Source organism: Lasiosphaeria miniovina (assembly GCF_030549165.1).
Source record: "Lasiosphaeria miniovina strain SMH2392-1A chromosome Unknown B0T26scaffold_8, whole genome shotgun sequence".
Classification (NCBI taxonomy): Eukaryota; Fungi; Ascomycota; class Sordariomycetes; order Sordariales; family Lasiosphaeriaceae; genus Lasiosphaeria; species Lasiosphaeria miniovina.
Window position 1 is genome coordinate 471,179 of NW_026848227.1, and position 15,912 is coordinate 487,090.

A 15,912-nucleotide genomic window follows, 5' to 3' on the forward strand; every position below is an offset into this window, starting at 1 on the left:
AGCTGCCCTGGCCAAGACCTTGCGAGAACTGCAAATGGAATTTTGCGCAAAAGGGCGAGCTCCTCGTTATATACGTGAGAATCGGCAGACAGTCCGGGGGCCCGCCTGTTGCGTGTGCCATCTCGACCGTGGGCGTGCTCCCCGTTTCTGGCACCTCGAGACCCTGATCAATTAAGAAAAAGATTACCTACTTCGCTATTAGCGATTCCCTTTTATACGAGGACTAGACTTGATGCACAGCCTCTTAACGATCCAGCTATCTAGTGATCTGGTATATATACACTGGATGGAACGAGCTGTTCGATGCTGAAAAACTCCGAGTTGTGCAGATGCAGCCTGCGTATTCTAGTGGCTCCGAACTTCTTCTGGTAAAACAGCTGGCAATCCCACTCTTCAAGCGTCTGTTTGGCCTGGAGCCGTTCCCATTGCAGAGAGATGGGTTGAATGAGACAGTTTGCCTTCCAAGAGTGGGGATCTAGGCTTGGACGATATTATCTCGACGAGATGGCAGATTGGGAAGCTCGAAAAAGTAAGACTGGGTCGGGTTTTGGCGGTCGAAGCTCACATTATCCAACACTGCAGTACTCGGGCCGAAGACGATACTCGCTACAAATAGTTGGCCCACGCATTAGGGGAAGGCAGTCCATTTATGGTGAGCAGGCAGGGTGAGCAGTCACGGCGTCTAGCTTTGACCTACGCATATCCTTTTCAAGGACCTCGAAGCCCCAGGGCTGCACGGTCTGGCCGTCAGATTGACTTGCTGGGTCAGACGAACCACGAATTCCTAGCATTGGGAATAGGGGTTATGCGGTATCTATTTCCAGCGTCGGATTGGATGTAGCACTGGCAGCGGTTCGCGTCAGCTATTTGTTTACCCCGTCTCGATGCCAATCTCCCGCCTTGAGCCATACTGGCTGGGTATCTTGCCTACATTTGCTTGACCATGAGCACTTCTCCCACCCTGCGGCAGCCCTGGAAGGAGCTGCGCAATCAAATCAAGGTCTCCGACGAAGCTGCTAAGCTTGCCTATGATGGAGACGGCTCGATTCGAAAAAGGCCATTTTGCGTCGCCGATGCGGACGTCAATCCCTACCCTGCGCCCCCACCCATGCGGAGGACTAGCGGCTGGACTGCCCCCCCGGCTCCCCGACTGACGCCTACAGGGCCCGCGCAAGGTCTCATGGCACACCTAAGAAAATCTGGAAGCGAAGACCCCAACGCGGAGACCACGAGGCCTACGACAACATGGGTTGTGTTGGATTCAGCACTTCAACTTTTTTCATTGATCTCCCTGCTTCTTCTTTTTGGTCCTGCCAGAGGGCCTCTATTATAGTTGTAAATGGTGGCAATGGTGGTGGCAAAAGTAGCCACACCAGCTGAACTGGCCACTTCATTTCAGCTCCCCTGAGCCTCTTTTCACCTCGGATGACCACACCAGAGCTCAGCTGGGATGAGCTCTATTCCACATGCAACCCTTGTCCATCTGACAATAGCCAATCCAACAGGTTGAGTCTGGTGCCAGTCCAACCGTGGCAACTCCAACCGCTATGAAGGTACAGCTCCCCATAGGGAGTAGCATATCCTTCTGGGGAGACTCGATGCCAAACTGTTGCTGGATACATCTGTCAATTGCTCCAACTATGAACAGATTTGGTGTAAGAGTGACGCAGCCACGCGTGGAGTACAGTAAATTTGCCTGTTTAACGAGTCAGCTTCCGTTAGCCCCGGGTTTCTCCTTCCTTGACGTTAACACTCCTACCGTGCTGTATTTCCATCCGAATTTCTTGGACACGTATTGCAGAAGCAATGCCCACGCGTGCGCTCCGCAGAAAGCGACAAGAAACGCACCAAGACACAGCCGTAACGCTGATGACTTAAGGAAGCTTGCTGATGTTTTGAAAGAGCCTACCATGGGCTCTTGGACTATTTGAGGATAAGATTTGTCCAGCCGAGCTCCTTCACTACGGCTGGGGGCAGATACCAGTCGCTGATGCTCATTAGGGCTGACACCAAAGGGCCACCAGAAATAAGCACGATCATTTCCATAGCAGCTAATTTCAGGGAGGCATCGACAAGGTCCACTGCCAACTTCCCACAAAACAAATGCATCTGTACTCGTGAATTACTGGCACAACCCCGGGTGCTTGAACAGTTGGAGCATTTCGAGATCATCATCCTCGTGGATGTCTTGAATGCCAAGGAAGGAGCGTAACTGCTGTCTCGGCTGGGGACATGGAGTCGAAAATGCGCGGAACGGCTGGCATTGTAGGGATTTCGGTGTCGCTAGAGACGGACAGCGGGACCGCCAGGGCGGGAATTGACGCGCTCTCGTTGTTTCTGTCAATGGCGGTAACCAAGCCATCACGCAGCATTCGATAATTTGAAAATATTACGGGATCTCTCCCGCCCCGCACCCTTGATTCATTCTTGCCCTCCCCCCTACGTTTCTATCTTTTTCCCTTGGAGAGGAGGCCAGCAGATATTAGCCAGTCGCCAGAGCCACATACTAAAGGAAGACCTCCTCGAAGCACATCTCAGGTCGAGGGGGCACGAGCCACCCGCGGTCCATCCCATTATCACGTAGGGCATGGGTGGAGAAGCTTGGAGGGAGCATTGGCCTCCCGTGGCCAAGACTTCGCAAGATGAAATTGATAAGCCGCGGATTGGTTGGCAGCCCGATCCCAACCAGCCTAGGGAGAAGCCGTTGTCTAGGTGAGTCGCTTTGACAGGTAGCTAGGTGGTATGTGGGTGGCTAAACAAAGGTTCATGAAGACAGATAAGTGAGGTGGGCGTCTGGGTGTTTTGGTGTACCAATAGAGGCCCAAGACTCGATCTTAGGTCGTCTCGGGAATTCCAGATATACTAGCTTCCACTGAGCCACGATCCCAAACCATTACACACGCACAAATACACGTCTACACGTGCGCACGCCCCCACCACCACCACCAAGCAGAATGAACAGCCTCTCAGTCCCTTTTGAGCCTTTCCGAGCGCCCCTCCAAGGACGGCGCGCCGCATGCTCTTGTTCTGGGCGCCGGAGTGATTGGCCTGACGACCGCGTGGAGCCTCTCTTGATCGTGGCTTCAAGGTGACGGTCGTGGTTAGCAACTGGGGGCTCCGAGGGAGAAGAAGGCCAAGCTGCGGCGCGAGTACGGCGCCGGCCTCATTACTCCTAGCCTCTGATTATAAGGATGCTTGATCAAGTGAACTTGTACGATCACCTGCGAAATTCTTGCAAGGCTTGCCGTCAACTGTGGAAGGTGTGATACTGGCTGACGAGGCATCAAACCGGCTCAACATATCCTTGGTGGGGACTTGGTTCATAGCGAGTGTTAGGATAAATGCTGGTTTTGGTTTATGTGGCAACGCACGTGCGGAGCACGTACCTGCCAGCCACGTATCGCTGTATTAGAGCTCCGGACTCTTTGGGTGTCGTAGTTTGTCGTGTCATGGCTACCTTGGTTTTATGCCTTGGTGTTGTGTCTTGGTGTTGTGTCTTGATGTTGAGTCTTGGTGTTTTACCTTTGACGTTCTTCGGGTGAGTTCCCCCAATCAGCCCCCCCTATCTGAATTTAACTGACCGACTCGCATCGTAGGCATTCTCAAGCGATGCAACAACGTCCAGATCGATGCAGCGCCCCATTCAATTAATGCATACAAGGACAAGCGATTGGCGCAGGTCGTGGTGTTTGTTTGCCTTGGCGATGGAGCTGTGGCGAGATGAGTGATAGCTCCCTGATCCCCAGTGCATCAAGCGGCAACCCAATTTAGTTCAACGATATTTCGATGTGGTGTGGATGACGGTGCGCTCTGATTGGTTGGTGTGCGAAGCGGGGGGGCCTGCTGCGGCTGCAGCTTCGGTGGTACTAAACGTCTGTGGTTATAACTGGCTCATTTGGATGCGAGTGGAGGTAGGTAAAAAATGGAGCCCGAGTCTTTGCGTATTGAAAACGCCTTTCCCAAACCACCAACATTACAAAGGATTCGACCCAACCCACTCAGTTACCAGTGTTTGCTATCTGTGACAGAGCCCTCATACGGTCGCTGGGCAATTTCGCACCCAAGCGATGCATGAAATTTAGGCAAGGAAGTAAGCTGTTCCAACTACACTACATTAGTTTCGGTAAGAACTGGAGCCATTGCACCTCTTGGAACGCTGTTGCGGGCATCTGCGGTAAGCTAACCACGCTCTCGACAATAAGGCAAAGCCTGGACACAAAATACGCAGTCCCCAAAACGAGAAACACGAAGCACCATGGGGTGCGCTTTTTGTACCCGCCAAACAGGTCCATACTCGCCTCTGTGTACCGCGTCCGCCAGAAGCCCATCATTTCCGAGAGACCGTACACAGTCAGTGATCCGCCCATGATAATGCAGTTCACCTGCCATATATGCACTTCGGCCTTTGTCGGAAACGAGAGGCTCCAGCCGCAAAGGTGAATGCCACCAAAAACAGATACAGCCACCCCCAGCATAAGATTCTCTTGGAAACTGCATGGTTTGAAGTCACGGTCGTTAGGGATACCTTTTCTGCAGATTATTACCAGCTCTTCCACGGCCAGCTGCTCGCGAAGGTAAGGAAAAGGGGGGGAGGCCAGGAGGAGAGGTACATACGTTCAAGGGGCCGCCGGACCTGCCACCACCTCTTGGGTAGTAGCAATCGCTGCATCATTCCCCCGTGGTTCCATTTGCTGCACCAGTAAATATCTGGCTCTATAAAGTCAAGTGGTGTGTCTCTGAACGGGTCTTTGGCAGCATCACCAGCTTGTACCAAGAGCGTCGAGATATTGCACTTCGCCTTGAGTATCGTGGGGGTTTTCAGGTTGAGGGGCTTGTGCCACCATAGACAGAGAGTGATGCTGGAGCAGAAGAGAATTGCTGAAGACATCAGCTCCAAGGGGGTGATGTGCAAACCAGAGGCAGCGCGAGCGACGATATTGATAATGAATCGGCCGGACTGGAAGAAGGTCAGGCATTTCGCGACAACATCAGCCTTGCTCTTATCATCGATCTCGACCTTTTCGATCCTTGGAGCGTCAACGTACTGGTGGCTGACTAGGTAGAATAGCTGTTTGGCCGTAATGGGAAAGGGGTGAGCACCAGGGATGTCGAGCACAAAACCTCCGCTATCGGCATAGAAACCGTGGGTTATGGTCCAGTCAGCCACGGCAAGGGCCTTCATATCCTTTCTCGACCGCCTCGCCGACGCTAGCTGGGCAAAGGCAAAAAGCATTGGTAATTCCGGGCATAAGCTACCGAGAAGGAACCACCGCAGCTTGCGCCAGAAGCCTGTCATGACTCCATCGCCGGACGCGGGGACGTTGAGGTGCAGCATGGAGAAAAGGAGGAGTCCCAATGTGGAGACACATGGCCAGATGATATCCATGGTTCCTCTCGTAACCGGGCCCCGGACCCAACCACGGTAATCCCCCGTCCCGGACGTAGAATTGGACGTAGAATTGGACGTAGAATTGTTTCGAAAGCTGCTGCCATGATACGATGTTGATGTTGCTGTCGCCATATAGGCTGAAGGCCCAGTCAGGCAGTATTTTACCATCTATTAATATAATCCCAGCCCTTCGAGAGGCTGTGCCCCTTGTCGATTGCTGAATTGCCCAAGGCAGGCTTTCGGTGAGCAAATGGGTGGAACTCGGTGTGACTTGAGCATCACCTCGGTGGCTGAAAGTACGTGGCGTGGGACGTGTATGACGTTGCGGGACCAGTGGGGAAGGGCACCTTCCAAACGGGAAGAATTCGTCAAACCGCCTGAGGCCTCTGCCCCACTTCTTCGTGCCTCAAACTATTGAGAGCCACATCACTCCGTCACTCCGTCACGATTCCACCCTCAATACGGGATACGAAAAAGAAAAGGAAAACTCGGCACCCCATTTCCCAACGCTGTAACTGGGCCGTATCGCTCCGTCCCGTGGCCTGCCCTACCTTAGCACAGGACGACGAGGAAGCCTTGGTGCTTCATTCCCACTACTGCGCCGAAGTACTTCGTTACGGTTCCACCCCCCTCAATACGGGATACGAAAAGGAAAGTTCGGCATTTCATTTCCTAGCACTGTAACTGAGCCGCATCGCTCCGTCCCTGCCCTACCCTGCCTCAGCACAGGACGACAAGGAAGCCTTGGTGCTTCATCCACCACACTCCGCCGCATCACTTCGTTCCCTCCTCAATACGACTGACGTGGCACGGGCGCACTTCTTCCGAGTCATCATGGCTTTTTTCATCGATGGCTACACTGTGTCTGCCTTGGTGGCATACGTTGCGCTCTGTGCCCTTTTGCGATACCGTCAGAAGCATGCGATCGAGGCGAAGTTCCGAATGTCGCTGGGGGACATGACCCTCTTGCAGGCATACGAAATTCAGAAATGGCTCGGCGAGCAAGAATTCCCTGCTACCTTTTCTGCCTCGATCTTCTTTGCCCTGTTCAAGGTATGAAGGTAGCCTTTCTCTTCCACCACCCAGAGGAAGCTAACCACCTACGACGTAGACGTATGGTGTCCCTTCCATCTCCCGGCTCCTTGTAGCGACTGGCCAGATCGCCGACCGCAATGACACCCACGATCTGGAGAGGACTTCGAAGCGTACGGCCGACACAAGTGTGTTGATCACCAACATGGTCATCGGTCGGCCCGGCTCCCGGCGAGCCATCGAAGCCGTCGCACGTACTCGATTTCTCCACGCCGGTTACCGGGAAAGCAGAAAGATTTCCGACGATGATATGCTCTACACCCTGAGCCTTTTCGTCCTGGAGCCTATCCGATGGGTTGCTCAATACGAATGGCGCTGCCTGACACGTCTGGAGCGCTGTGCCATGGCAACATGCTGGAAGGCCCTCGGCGAAGACCTCAACATCCCATATGATAGGCTGCCATCCTCGCAAAAAGAAAGGGGATGGACCGACGCCCTGCATTGGCTACGTGAGCTGGACGAATGGAGCCGCGCATACGCCCATCAGAATGTGAGATTGCACAAGAGCAATACCATTCTCGCCAGCGCCACTATGGATATGGTGGTGTTTAAATTGCCCAAGATAGCTAAACCGGCTGGCCAATACATTGTCTCCATCATCTTGGGGCCGGATCTTCGCAATGCGATGGGGTAATGGTTTTCCAAGGTCTCCCCCTTCTCACATATACAAGTACCGAGGGCTAACGTGAGAGTGCCTGATCGGCCAGGCTTCCCTGCCCGTCTCCCTACCATGGGGCTGCGTTCCACGGCATGATTGCAATACGCAAGTTCATCGTCCGCCATCTCTGCCTCCCGCGCCCGTACCTTCTACGACGTCGGCACCTGCTTGACCACCCCGACCCGCAGACGGGTCGCTACAACGTGGCCCGCTGGAGGGTGCACCCGTGGTATGCTCGACCTTCCTCCTCCTTCAAGAGCCTCTGGGGTATTGGCAACTGGCTTCGCTGGATGCGCGGCGGCCCGCTTTCACCACCACCGCCCAGCGAGAACAGGTTCTTGCCCGAAGGATACAAGATCCGCGAGGTGGGACCACCGCAATTCATAGGAAAGGGGGGCAAAGAGATGGACAAGATTGAGGAGACCTTGAGGGGAAGAAATTTGGACGCGTGTCCGTTCGCATCCCTCTAGGAAGGAGGGAGAGTGGTAAAAAAAAATCCCTGACAAGTGAATTCTTGATAGAGTGTGCGAGAAGATGGAAAACCACACTATGCACCGTCACCTCTGGGCGTAGCCCATGACGACGAGGTACGCCAAGTCATGGATGATAATATTGACAAGTTCATTCGATAACGTATTTGATAAGCGAGTTAGCCATGATAAGCAAGTTAGCCACCTTAACGAGACCGGGTAGTGTGCGCAGCCAAATGCGATAAGAAATTGATAAGATCACTAACAATTTACTAACATCTTTTTGCTTGTGCCCCACCAAATCTCGTTAAGGTGGCCAACTCGCTTATCATGGCTAACTCGCATATCATGAACGTTAAGGTTGATGAATGATGAGATCAACTATCGGTAGTAGGCTCTTGGGGTGGTTAACGAGGTTTGGACGCGCGCTGCTCGCTCGGTTTTCGGAGGGCTAGGAAAGCTCTGGAGAGTTAGTGCAAATAGGGCAAGATGCGGTGTATTTATCAAGACCTGGTGACTTTCTCAATTGAAGTAATCGGTACCCAGGCTCGTCAGTTGAGGTACACCTCCGTCGGGGTTTGAAATCTTGGTGCGTTGACTTACCGGGGGTTTGACAGGGGCCTGGGCAGGGGGCTTTCAGCTTTGCCAGCGCCACAATACCATTTCTAGTACTTTCTAGTACATTGGTTCCTCAATTTAAAAACCCCGAAATATTTCAGAAAACAGAATTGTTCTGAGGCGAAACGATGACTCATCAGAATAAAATCCCCAGCAAGTTCCTGGGCCCGGATTTCTGGGAGAAAGACTACACCCTTATCATTATTATTATAAAGGCTACCCTACGCGCAGAAACAAATAAAACAAATGCAGGGTGGGTGCAGAGTGACTGCAACTGAAGGCTGCCCCTGTGCACAGAAAGAAATGCGGGGGGGGTTCAGAGTGGCTGCAACTAAAGGCTGCCCCTACGCGCAGAAAGAAATGCGGGATAGATGCAAATTGACTGCAACTACGGATTAAAGGCTGCCCCTGCGCGCAGAAGAAATGCGGGGGGCGTTCAGAGTGACTGCAAGCCCTTAGCGTAGAAAGAAATGCGAGGGGGGGTTCAGAGCGACTGCAACTAAAGGCTACTCTACGCGTAGAAATAAATAAAACAAATGCGGGGTCGCATCTTATCGAGAGTATGTGTTGGAAAGCTGGCCCCAAAGTAGGTCCAAAATCGGTTCAATGTAACAGTCTTATTGTGTATAAAGTCTTGGGGTAAGTCCTGGTGACCGGTGCCTTGCGTGGAGCGGATTATAAGCGCCGCGTTGGCGCCAGGGAGTTCTTAGTTCGGGGCCAAATGCTAGCCTGGATGGCTAAAATCGACTGCCTCAATACCATGCCATTTATTGGCACGTGTTACTTCGAGCGAAGCGAGGACAGCCCGCGACAGGCACCCCCGGAGGGCCGCCCGACGCCTTTCTTACTCGCTAGGTGACGTATTCCATCCCAAGTCCGGAACTCAGCAAGCCTAATGGCAAGAGTTCGGAACTCGGCAAGTCTAATGGCAAGAGTTGACTTGGTAGGCTTGGTACTACCACCGCGCTGAGGGCGCCATGGCTTGAGATGTGGCGTTCCCTAAGTCTAGACCTCGGAAGCCCGGAAGTCTAATGGCAAGAGGAGGAAGCCATAAGTAGAGGCCTTCCCTCCCCGGTCTCCTACGCTTCGTCATGCTTGTACATCGAAACTCGAAAGATCCCACAGGCCAGCCTTGCTACGTCAAAACTCGAAAGATCCCACAGGCCAGTCTCAGCTGCCGCAAGTCAATCTCCATCCCCATGCCCCTCTCCAGTTGCCTCTCCAGTGCCTCTGCAGTTGAGCAGCGACGCTAACACGCAGTCCTACAGCAATTCCTACCCACGATGAGCAGCCCTTCAGGATCTCGACCCCTTCAAGCGGGGCAAAAGCGCGAACACAGTGGGGAAGAGGCGGATAGGGCCAAGAAGGCCCGGCTTGGGGAAGCGTACGCGGAAAAGGAGGGGCTGAGGAGCAGGAGGCCGACGAGGAGGAGGCCGACGTGGAGGAGGCCGACGAGGAGGTGAGCAGAGATTGGGGGCGGGGGGCCGTTGGCGGGCTCGGCGCCTCTGATCTACTCGACGACGGTTTTCTACATGGCGTCTCACCGTTCGGAGTCCCAATTGGAGGGGGCTACTTCGTCATCCCCGACGACCCCGTCGACTTTCCGGCAGGGATGGACTTCAACCTCGACTTCCTAGTAGGGATAGACTCCGCCAACCCCGTCGACTCTCTGGCAGGGATGGACTCCGCCAACCCCGACGACCCCGACAACTTTCAGGCAGGGATCGACCTTCTGGCAGGGATGGACTTCGCCAACCCAGTCGACTTCGCCAACCCCAACGACCCCGACGACTTCCTGGCAGGGATCGACAGCCGTGCTGTCGGAGAGCAGCAGGGGGCGGCGGCCGGCGCGCTCGTCGCCTCCGCCCCGCCCGTTGAGGGCGTCGTTGAGGTCGTCAGCCCTGTCTTCGCCACTGCTCCGCCCGTTGAGGGCGTCAATCCTATCCTCGAAATGCCCAGCACGCTCTAGAACGTCGTCAGCAGGGTCGCCCCGCCTAAAGATGTCAGCAAAGGGCTCGAAGAAGACGCGGGAGGGGTGAAAAATCTGGTGCGCACTCACCAGGACCGGGACTAGCGCGTCTCGACGCTCGACCGGAACGCGGACGTCCTCGCCCGCACCGGCCAGGTCATGTACAAGCCATCGCCGCGACTGGATACCTGGTCAGCAGACCTGAGCCGGTGCTCTCCTCCCCTCTCTCCCGAGGGCCGCTTTGGAATGGCGCGTTTACGGGTGTTGATCTAGTGCTTACATGCTAGAAAGTAGGCATTTAACTATCATAAGCAGGAATTCCGCCCTTCTTCCCTCAACAATGTATCATATTCTACCCGCTTGCCGGACGTGATAATTACCGCGTCTCAGGAGCAGCCGGCGTCCGAAGGTCAGCGCGCGTCCAAGCGCAGCCAGCTCGGGGAGACGGCCACGGCGCCACGCTGGAGCGCTACGAGAACGGCATCGAGGCCGCCAAGAGCGGGTGCGACGAGCTAAAGTCGCGCTTCAAGGCGCTCAGCGCTAGCTGTAACAGCCCGAGTTGCACTGCCGAGCTACTATCCTCCTCCCTCTTTGCACAACAACAGCGCAGCTAACTGTGAAGCTATTCGCAGCAGACGATGGAGCGAGTTGCATTGACGCAGACGATGGGCCGGGTTGCATTGCCGAGGTACCATCCCCCTTCTTTTTGCACCAAAATACTCCCTGGTCCGCCGACTAACTCGCCCAGCCGCGCAAGCCCGTTCTTGTCGCCCTTGACAAACTTCCACAATCCCCTTGACAAACTTCCACAATCCCCTTGACAAACTTCCACAATCCCCTCGACAAACTTCCACAATCCCCTCGACAAACTTCCACAAACCCCTCGACAAACTTCCACAATCCCCTCGACAAACTTCCACAAACCCCTCGACAAACTTCCACAAACCCCTCGACAAACTTCCACAATCCCCTCGACAAACTTCCACAAACCCCTCGACAAACTTCCACAAACCACTCGACAAACCCTTCCACAAATCCCAGGATCCCTAACTTACTTACCTAGGTACAGGTCTCTTCTCTTTCCTCCTTTCGGCACCATGCTCAACTTCCTGGACCATTGCGGCATGTAACCCACCTTCCTCTCTTGATGATATCTGAAAACATTTGATAACACTTTACATGCTCACCTGGCGGGGGAACCGTGTTTCCCCCCAGCGTGAGCTTGCGGGTTTCGAGGGATCGGTTACTTCTGAGGGATCTTGTGGGTTTCGAGGGCATTGAGGGTTTCCGAGGGCATTGAGGGTTTCTGAGGGTATTGAGAGTTTTCGAGGGTATTGAGGGTTTCCGAGAGCATTGGGGGTTTCCGAGGGCTTTTGAGGGTTTCCAAGGGCATTGGGGGTTTCCGAGAGTATTGAGGGTTTCCGAGGGCATTGAGGGTTTCCGAGGGCTTTTGAGGATTTCCGAGGGTTTTGTTATCCTCTCAAAGAGCAGGCATAAAGTGCCATGGAGAAAGGCATAAAGTGCCATGGAGAAAGGCATAAAGTGCCATGGAGAAAGGCATAAAGTGCCATGGAGAAAGGCATAAAGTGCCATAGAGAAAGGCATAAAATGCCACAGAGAGAGTCACAAGCTTGACGGGTTTTCTTTTCTTTTCATTTCATTTTCCCCCGCACAAAGGCACAACGTGCCAGGGAGAGTCATGAATTTGACGGGTTTCCATGTATTTCCTATTCTTTTGTGTTCGCGGGCGTCAAGCTTAGGTGGTGGTGAGAACTGTCTTTCCAGTCAAGAGCTTAACGGGTTTTCATGTCTTTCCTATTCTTTTGTATTCGCGGGCATCAAGCTCGGGTGGTAGTGGGGACAGTCAAGAGCTTAACGGGTTTTCATGTCTTTCCTCTTCTTTATTCGTGGATATCATACTCGGGTGGTGGCGGGGACTGTATTTTGAGTCACGAGTCTGACTGTCATGATTATTTTTATTTCTCTCGTGGAGGCATCTTCTTTTCATCATTTCGTGGACAGGATAGACCCGACATTCGACGGCATGGCGGCGCTTGTCTGCGCTGCTAGTCTCTCGCAGCCGGACAGTCACGCACTCACACTCCCTGCTGGTCAGAGGAATTCCCTGGTGAGACACTCGAACCATGCGGTCTGGCGACTCATGGCACGTTGGCGAAGTCGCATTTCCATCCACCTCACAATGGAAGCCGGGGAGAGGAAACAGGCATGTGTCGATGTCTGCTGAAGTCAACTAGGGCTATACAGTCTCTTCCTCTCAAGGCAAACCCGACACCGTGGTGCTCTCCGCCCAGGACGACTCCAGACACACGCCTGTGTCGATGTCTGCTGAAGTCAACCAGGGCCATACGGTTCCTTCCTATCAAGTCGAACCTAGCACTATGGCCTTGTCCGCTCAAGACGACCCCAGCCATACGCCCCTCTCGGTCTCTCCAGTCAGTCAGGGCCACGAGGCTCTCTCCTCCCAAGTCATGACTGACCCTGTACCCCACGCGTCTCATGTCGACGTTGGCTCTCAGGGCTCCCCTCCGGACGAGGGCTCCGCCCGAGACCCAAACACGCCCAGTGCCCCCCAGCCAGTCTCCCAAAGGTTAGGCGCAGACAACCATAGCACGACAGATGGCAGCAAGGCGATCTCGGTCAAGCCCCAACTGGAGACGGCACCCATGAGCTGCGGCGTACAAGGCACCGCCCAACCCACTGCTGTCGAACTAGCCTTTGCTGCCGCAGTAGCTGCGTCTAACCTAACGCTCCGGCACTGGAGACAGAGCCGAGTCAGACTATGGGAGAGCCTGCACAAACTCTCACTGCCGGCTGTTTCGGACTTCCCCTCACAGTTCTAGCAGAACTGATACCCCGGCCGACGAAGATGCTGCCTACACCCAGAACAACATTCCACCTCGTTCGGACGTCCCTAGCCTTCGGGAGTCGGCACTTCCAACTCACAGTGCATCTGCGTCAAATCAGCCTACCGGGGCAACGGAAAGTGACAAGGTAGTCGACATTGACGGCTTCGACGGTGATGACTCGAATTCCTTCGAGTTTGGCGGCTTTATCTGCTGATATTCTCGTGATCCAGGCTCAACGCCTGGAGGAGGAGGGCTCATGACAGAGCGTGAGTAGCCTGCCACCCGCCCAAGCGTCAGGATCCCTGTTCACCAGGGCGTGAAGCATCACTAACTGGGAACAATCTCAGTCAGCGTTTCATCACGAAGAGCTTCCCCGGGATGTCGCCAAGTTGACGTGGAAACTACTCACACATGATGTAAAGAAAGTAACACATTTAAATACAAGTAATGTTGGTAGGTAAGGTAAGGTGAGGGGGTGGTGGTTAGTTAAAGTTTCTCGGTGAGGCATCGCGCGGGTGGTGGCAATCTTTTCGACCTTCGTCTGTCTCTACCAGCAGATCTCGACTACCGCGAAAAGAAGAGGAAGAGCAAGAGACCCTTCACCGAGGACATGGGCGACCGCAAGACAATCATCATGAGGAATTCTACAAGCGACTTTCAGTCCGCAGGGACCCAAAAAACGGGCAAGCCAGCTCTCGCTGCTCGGCAATCGGAGCCCGGACACGGAAGCCAACGAACGACGGACGACGCTTAGGACTCTCAATGGCGGCAGCCGCGCCTCGAGCATGCACGACGACTCGTCGCCTTGCACGGACCACACTCCCTTCTCTCCGAACCAGCTCGCACCCGACTCGGACGAAGGCCCGGATGGGAGTGAAGAAAGCTCTGAGGAAGGGGACCTGGCATACGACGGACCTCGGACAACACTGCTCGCAGAGCTGCAGCGGAAACAGCGCAACAAGATATGAGAACCCTTCCGACTGTCCAGGCCTGTCCGGACGGAATGCACAGCACCCTGCTCGAGCTCGATACGGTCGCCGAGGTGGAGCGCAAGGCCAGAGGGGCCAAGCGTGCCAACCTCGCTTGGGAAGACCCGAATACGAATCTCAACCACCTCGAGGACCTGCAACAGCCAGAAGACAATCTCCCTGCCGACCCCCTCGAGCTACCCGTGCCGGTAGAGGACCAAGACGCGGCCCTCGGACGGCCTGCATGAGCAGAGCACCAGGCAGCGCCGCCAGCGCATCTGCCCGCGCCAGCAGCAGAGAACCTGGTTGAGTGGTAGGTGCTGGACCCAACAGTCGACCATATATCAGTCACCTGACCAATTTCTTTAGTATCTCGTGTTCGTTCTTCAAACCCGAATTATTCCAGCTGTTCCAAGACAGGGAACAGAAGAACGAACTCGCTCCGGTCCTCAAGTCTATTCCCGACATGGAGTAGTGCCCGCCTTGCGAAGAGATGTTCAACCACGCTCTAACACGAGTAGCGACGAGCGAGTGCAGCCAAGCCGTGACACTAGTGCGGCCAGCGGAGTGTCCTCAGTTCCCCGCTCACAGTCAAGAGCAGTTCCGGGATAGCCTCACGGCTTCAAACCCTCGTCATGCAACTATTTGACCATTCCTCGCACTGCCTTCTTCAGTCAAGTACCTTCAACGCTGATACCGTGATTCATTCTCGTCCATCCATCGTTTGCACCATGGCCCGTCCTTGTCCAGCGCCCTACCTACTTTACAGGAAGGAGCCACAAAGCTGACAACAAAACATGGCTACATTATTCTTTCCCCAGTGCCGCCCCAGCACCATGGAGTTTCAGTCAGATTCGGAATTCGGCAACTGTTTATTAGCAATGGGCCGCGCCGGCGAGCGGGTATCTGGTATCCAGGAGTCGTTTGTCAACGAAGCAACCGCTACATGGCTCGAGTCCCTGGAGGGGTCTCTGGCCATGACGAAAGAGTACCAGGTTAGTGCCCACACACCTCCACAGTCACTTGGGCCCTCGATGATATATATGCCGCCGTCGCCAACAGCACTAGTGTAAAGTGTTTCGTCATCATTATTACGGCAAAAGGCTGCAAGCGCAGACAATTCGACTTCAAAACCGCATTCCTGAACTCGAAAGTGCCCGACGGAGTCACCATCTGCGACGGCAAGAACACCGACAGCCCCGACCACAAGAGCCACGCCGCCTACCCGACCTCAGGCACCTTGGACAACAACGGCCCGTGCCCCGCCACCCACCCCGTCCGCATCCAGGGTGGGCGGCGATATATTCGATACCCCTGTACAAATATTCGGCGAATATGGTGCACTAAAACTTAGCGAGATGAGGACTGCTGTTGCGGGCACCATAGGGGGCGAAGCTGGCAGCAAAACGTAAAGGGAAAATACTCGCTGTAGCTTAGCGCCAGCCCGCTAAGTTACAGTTTTCATCTCACTAAATTTTAGCGTTTACCCCACTAGAACTTCTGTCGATTTCAGCGTATCATATTCGCCAAATACTCGTACAGGGGTGTCGAATATATCGCCGCCCACCCTGTCCGCATCCCCCAGGTCATGTACGACGTCATGTGGCAGACCCAGGCCTTTAGCAACAAAAGCCTCTAGCCCGCCGACGGCTCGCAGCCCTTTGTCTGGAGCACCACCGACAAGTTAGTTCCCTCTCCCCCTTCACGTTGAGCAAGCTCCCGGTATCCCTAGACGTGGTGACCCAATAAGGAAATCGCCCCATAGCGAAATCTCTGCCCCTGTCATCTAATTTCCCAACCCTACAACTCCGAAACACCACAACTTCAAATCAAGCCCAAATTGTTTCAAAATAGGCCATGTCAGACCGTCGCGAGGAGTTC

General features: G+C 54.3%; 6 protein-coding genes across 6 annotated transcripts; 4 read left to right on the top strand and 2 right to left on the bottom strand.

Annotated features, from left to right (window-relative positions):
• Positions 1 to 4,109: 4,109 nt before the first annotated feature.
• Positions 4,110 to 5,521, bottom strand: B0T26DRAFT_657639 (uncharacterized protein; the record flags this gene model as incomplete). The annotated part of the gene is made up of 2 exons (XM_060438798.1): positions 4,110 to 4,525; positions 4,615 to 5,521. 2 exons carry the CDS (start codon positions 5,519 to 5,521, stop codon positions 4,110 to 4,112), a joined length of 1,323 nt encoding a protein of 440 aa, XP_060289953.1.
• A 286-nt stretch (positions 5,522 to 5,807) lies between these two features.
• B0T26DRAFT_729815 (uncharacterized protein) lies at positions 5,808 to 7,210 on the top strand. Its single transcript, XM_060442978.1, has 2 exons — positions 5,808 to 6,442; positions 6,501 to 7,210. The coding sequence occupies exons 1-2, from the start codon at positions 6,224 to 6,226 to the stop codon at positions 7,113 to 7,115; spliced, it is 834 nt and encodes a 277-aa protein (XP_060289954.1). The 5' UTR covers positions 5,808 to 6,223; the 3' UTR covers positions 7,116 to 7,210.
• Positions 7,211 to 11,193: 3,983 nt separating this feature from the next.
• On the bottom strand, positions 11,194 to 11,547 carry B0T26DRAFT_729818 (uncharacterized protein). The gene has a single exon (XM_060442979.1). The coding sequence runs from the start codon at positions 11,472 to 11,474 to the stop codon at positions 11,298 to 11,300; it is 177 nt and encodes a 58-aa protein (XP_060289955.1). The 5' UTR covers positions 11,475 to 11,547; the 3' UTR covers positions 11,194 to 11,297.
• Positions 11,548 to 11,765: 218 nt separating this feature from the next.
• B0T26DRAFT_729819 (uncharacterized protein) lies at positions 11,766 to 12,098 on the top strand. Its single transcript, XM_060442980.1, has one exon. The coding sequence runs from the start codon at positions 11,896 to 11,898 to the stop codon at positions 12,049 to 12,051; it is 156 nt and encodes a 51-aa protein (XP_060289956.1). The 5' UTR covers positions 11,766 to 11,895; the 3' UTR covers positions 12,052 to 12,098.
• A 142-nt stretch (positions 12,099 to 12,240) lies between these two features.
• B0T26DRAFT_680840 (uncharacterized protein) lies at positions 12,241 to 13,057 on the top strand (the record flags this gene model as incomplete). Its single annotated transcript, XM_060440547.1, has 2 exons — positions 12,241 to 12,324; positions 12,452 to 13,057. The coding sequence occupies 2 exons, from the start codon at positions 12,241 to 12,243 to the stop codon at positions 13,055 to 13,057; spliced, it is 690 nt and encodes a 229-aa protein (XP_060289957.1).
• A 1,009-nt stretch (positions 13,058 to 14,066) lies between these two features.
• Positions 14,067 to 15,602, top strand: B0T26DRAFT_806844 (uncharacterized protein; the record flags this gene model as incomplete). Its single annotated transcript, XM_060447201.1, has 4 exons — positions 14,067 to 14,240; positions 14,853 to 15,026; positions 15,107 to 15,320; positions 15,418 to 15,602. 4 exons carry the CDS (start codon positions 14,067 to 14,069, stop codon positions 15,441 to 15,443), a joined length of 588 nt encoding a protein of 195 aa, XP_060289958.1. The 3' UTR covers positions 15,444 to 15,602.
• Positions 15,603 to 15,912: the final 310 nt, after the last annotated feature.

Excerpts from the sequence above, each read along its gene's own strand:
- B0T26DRAFT_729815 (XM_060442978.1), top strand. The coding sequence starts at position 6,224 with ATGGCTTTTTTCATCGATGGCTACACTGTGTCTGCCTTGGTGGCATAC. Across the intron at positions 6,443-6,500 it reads TCTTCTTTGCCCTGTTCAAG|ACGTATGGTGTCCCTTCCAT; the intron begins GTATGAAGGTAG and ends CCTACGACGTAG.
- B0T26DRAFT_729818 (XM_060442979.1), bottom strand. The coding sequence starts at position 11,474 with ATGCCCTCGAAACCCACAAGATCCCTCAGAAGTAACCGATCCCTCGAA.
- B0T26DRAFT_729819 (XM_060442980.1), top strand. The coding sequence starts at position 11,896 with ATGAATTTGACGGGTTTCCATGTATTTCCTATTCTTTTGTGTTCGCGG.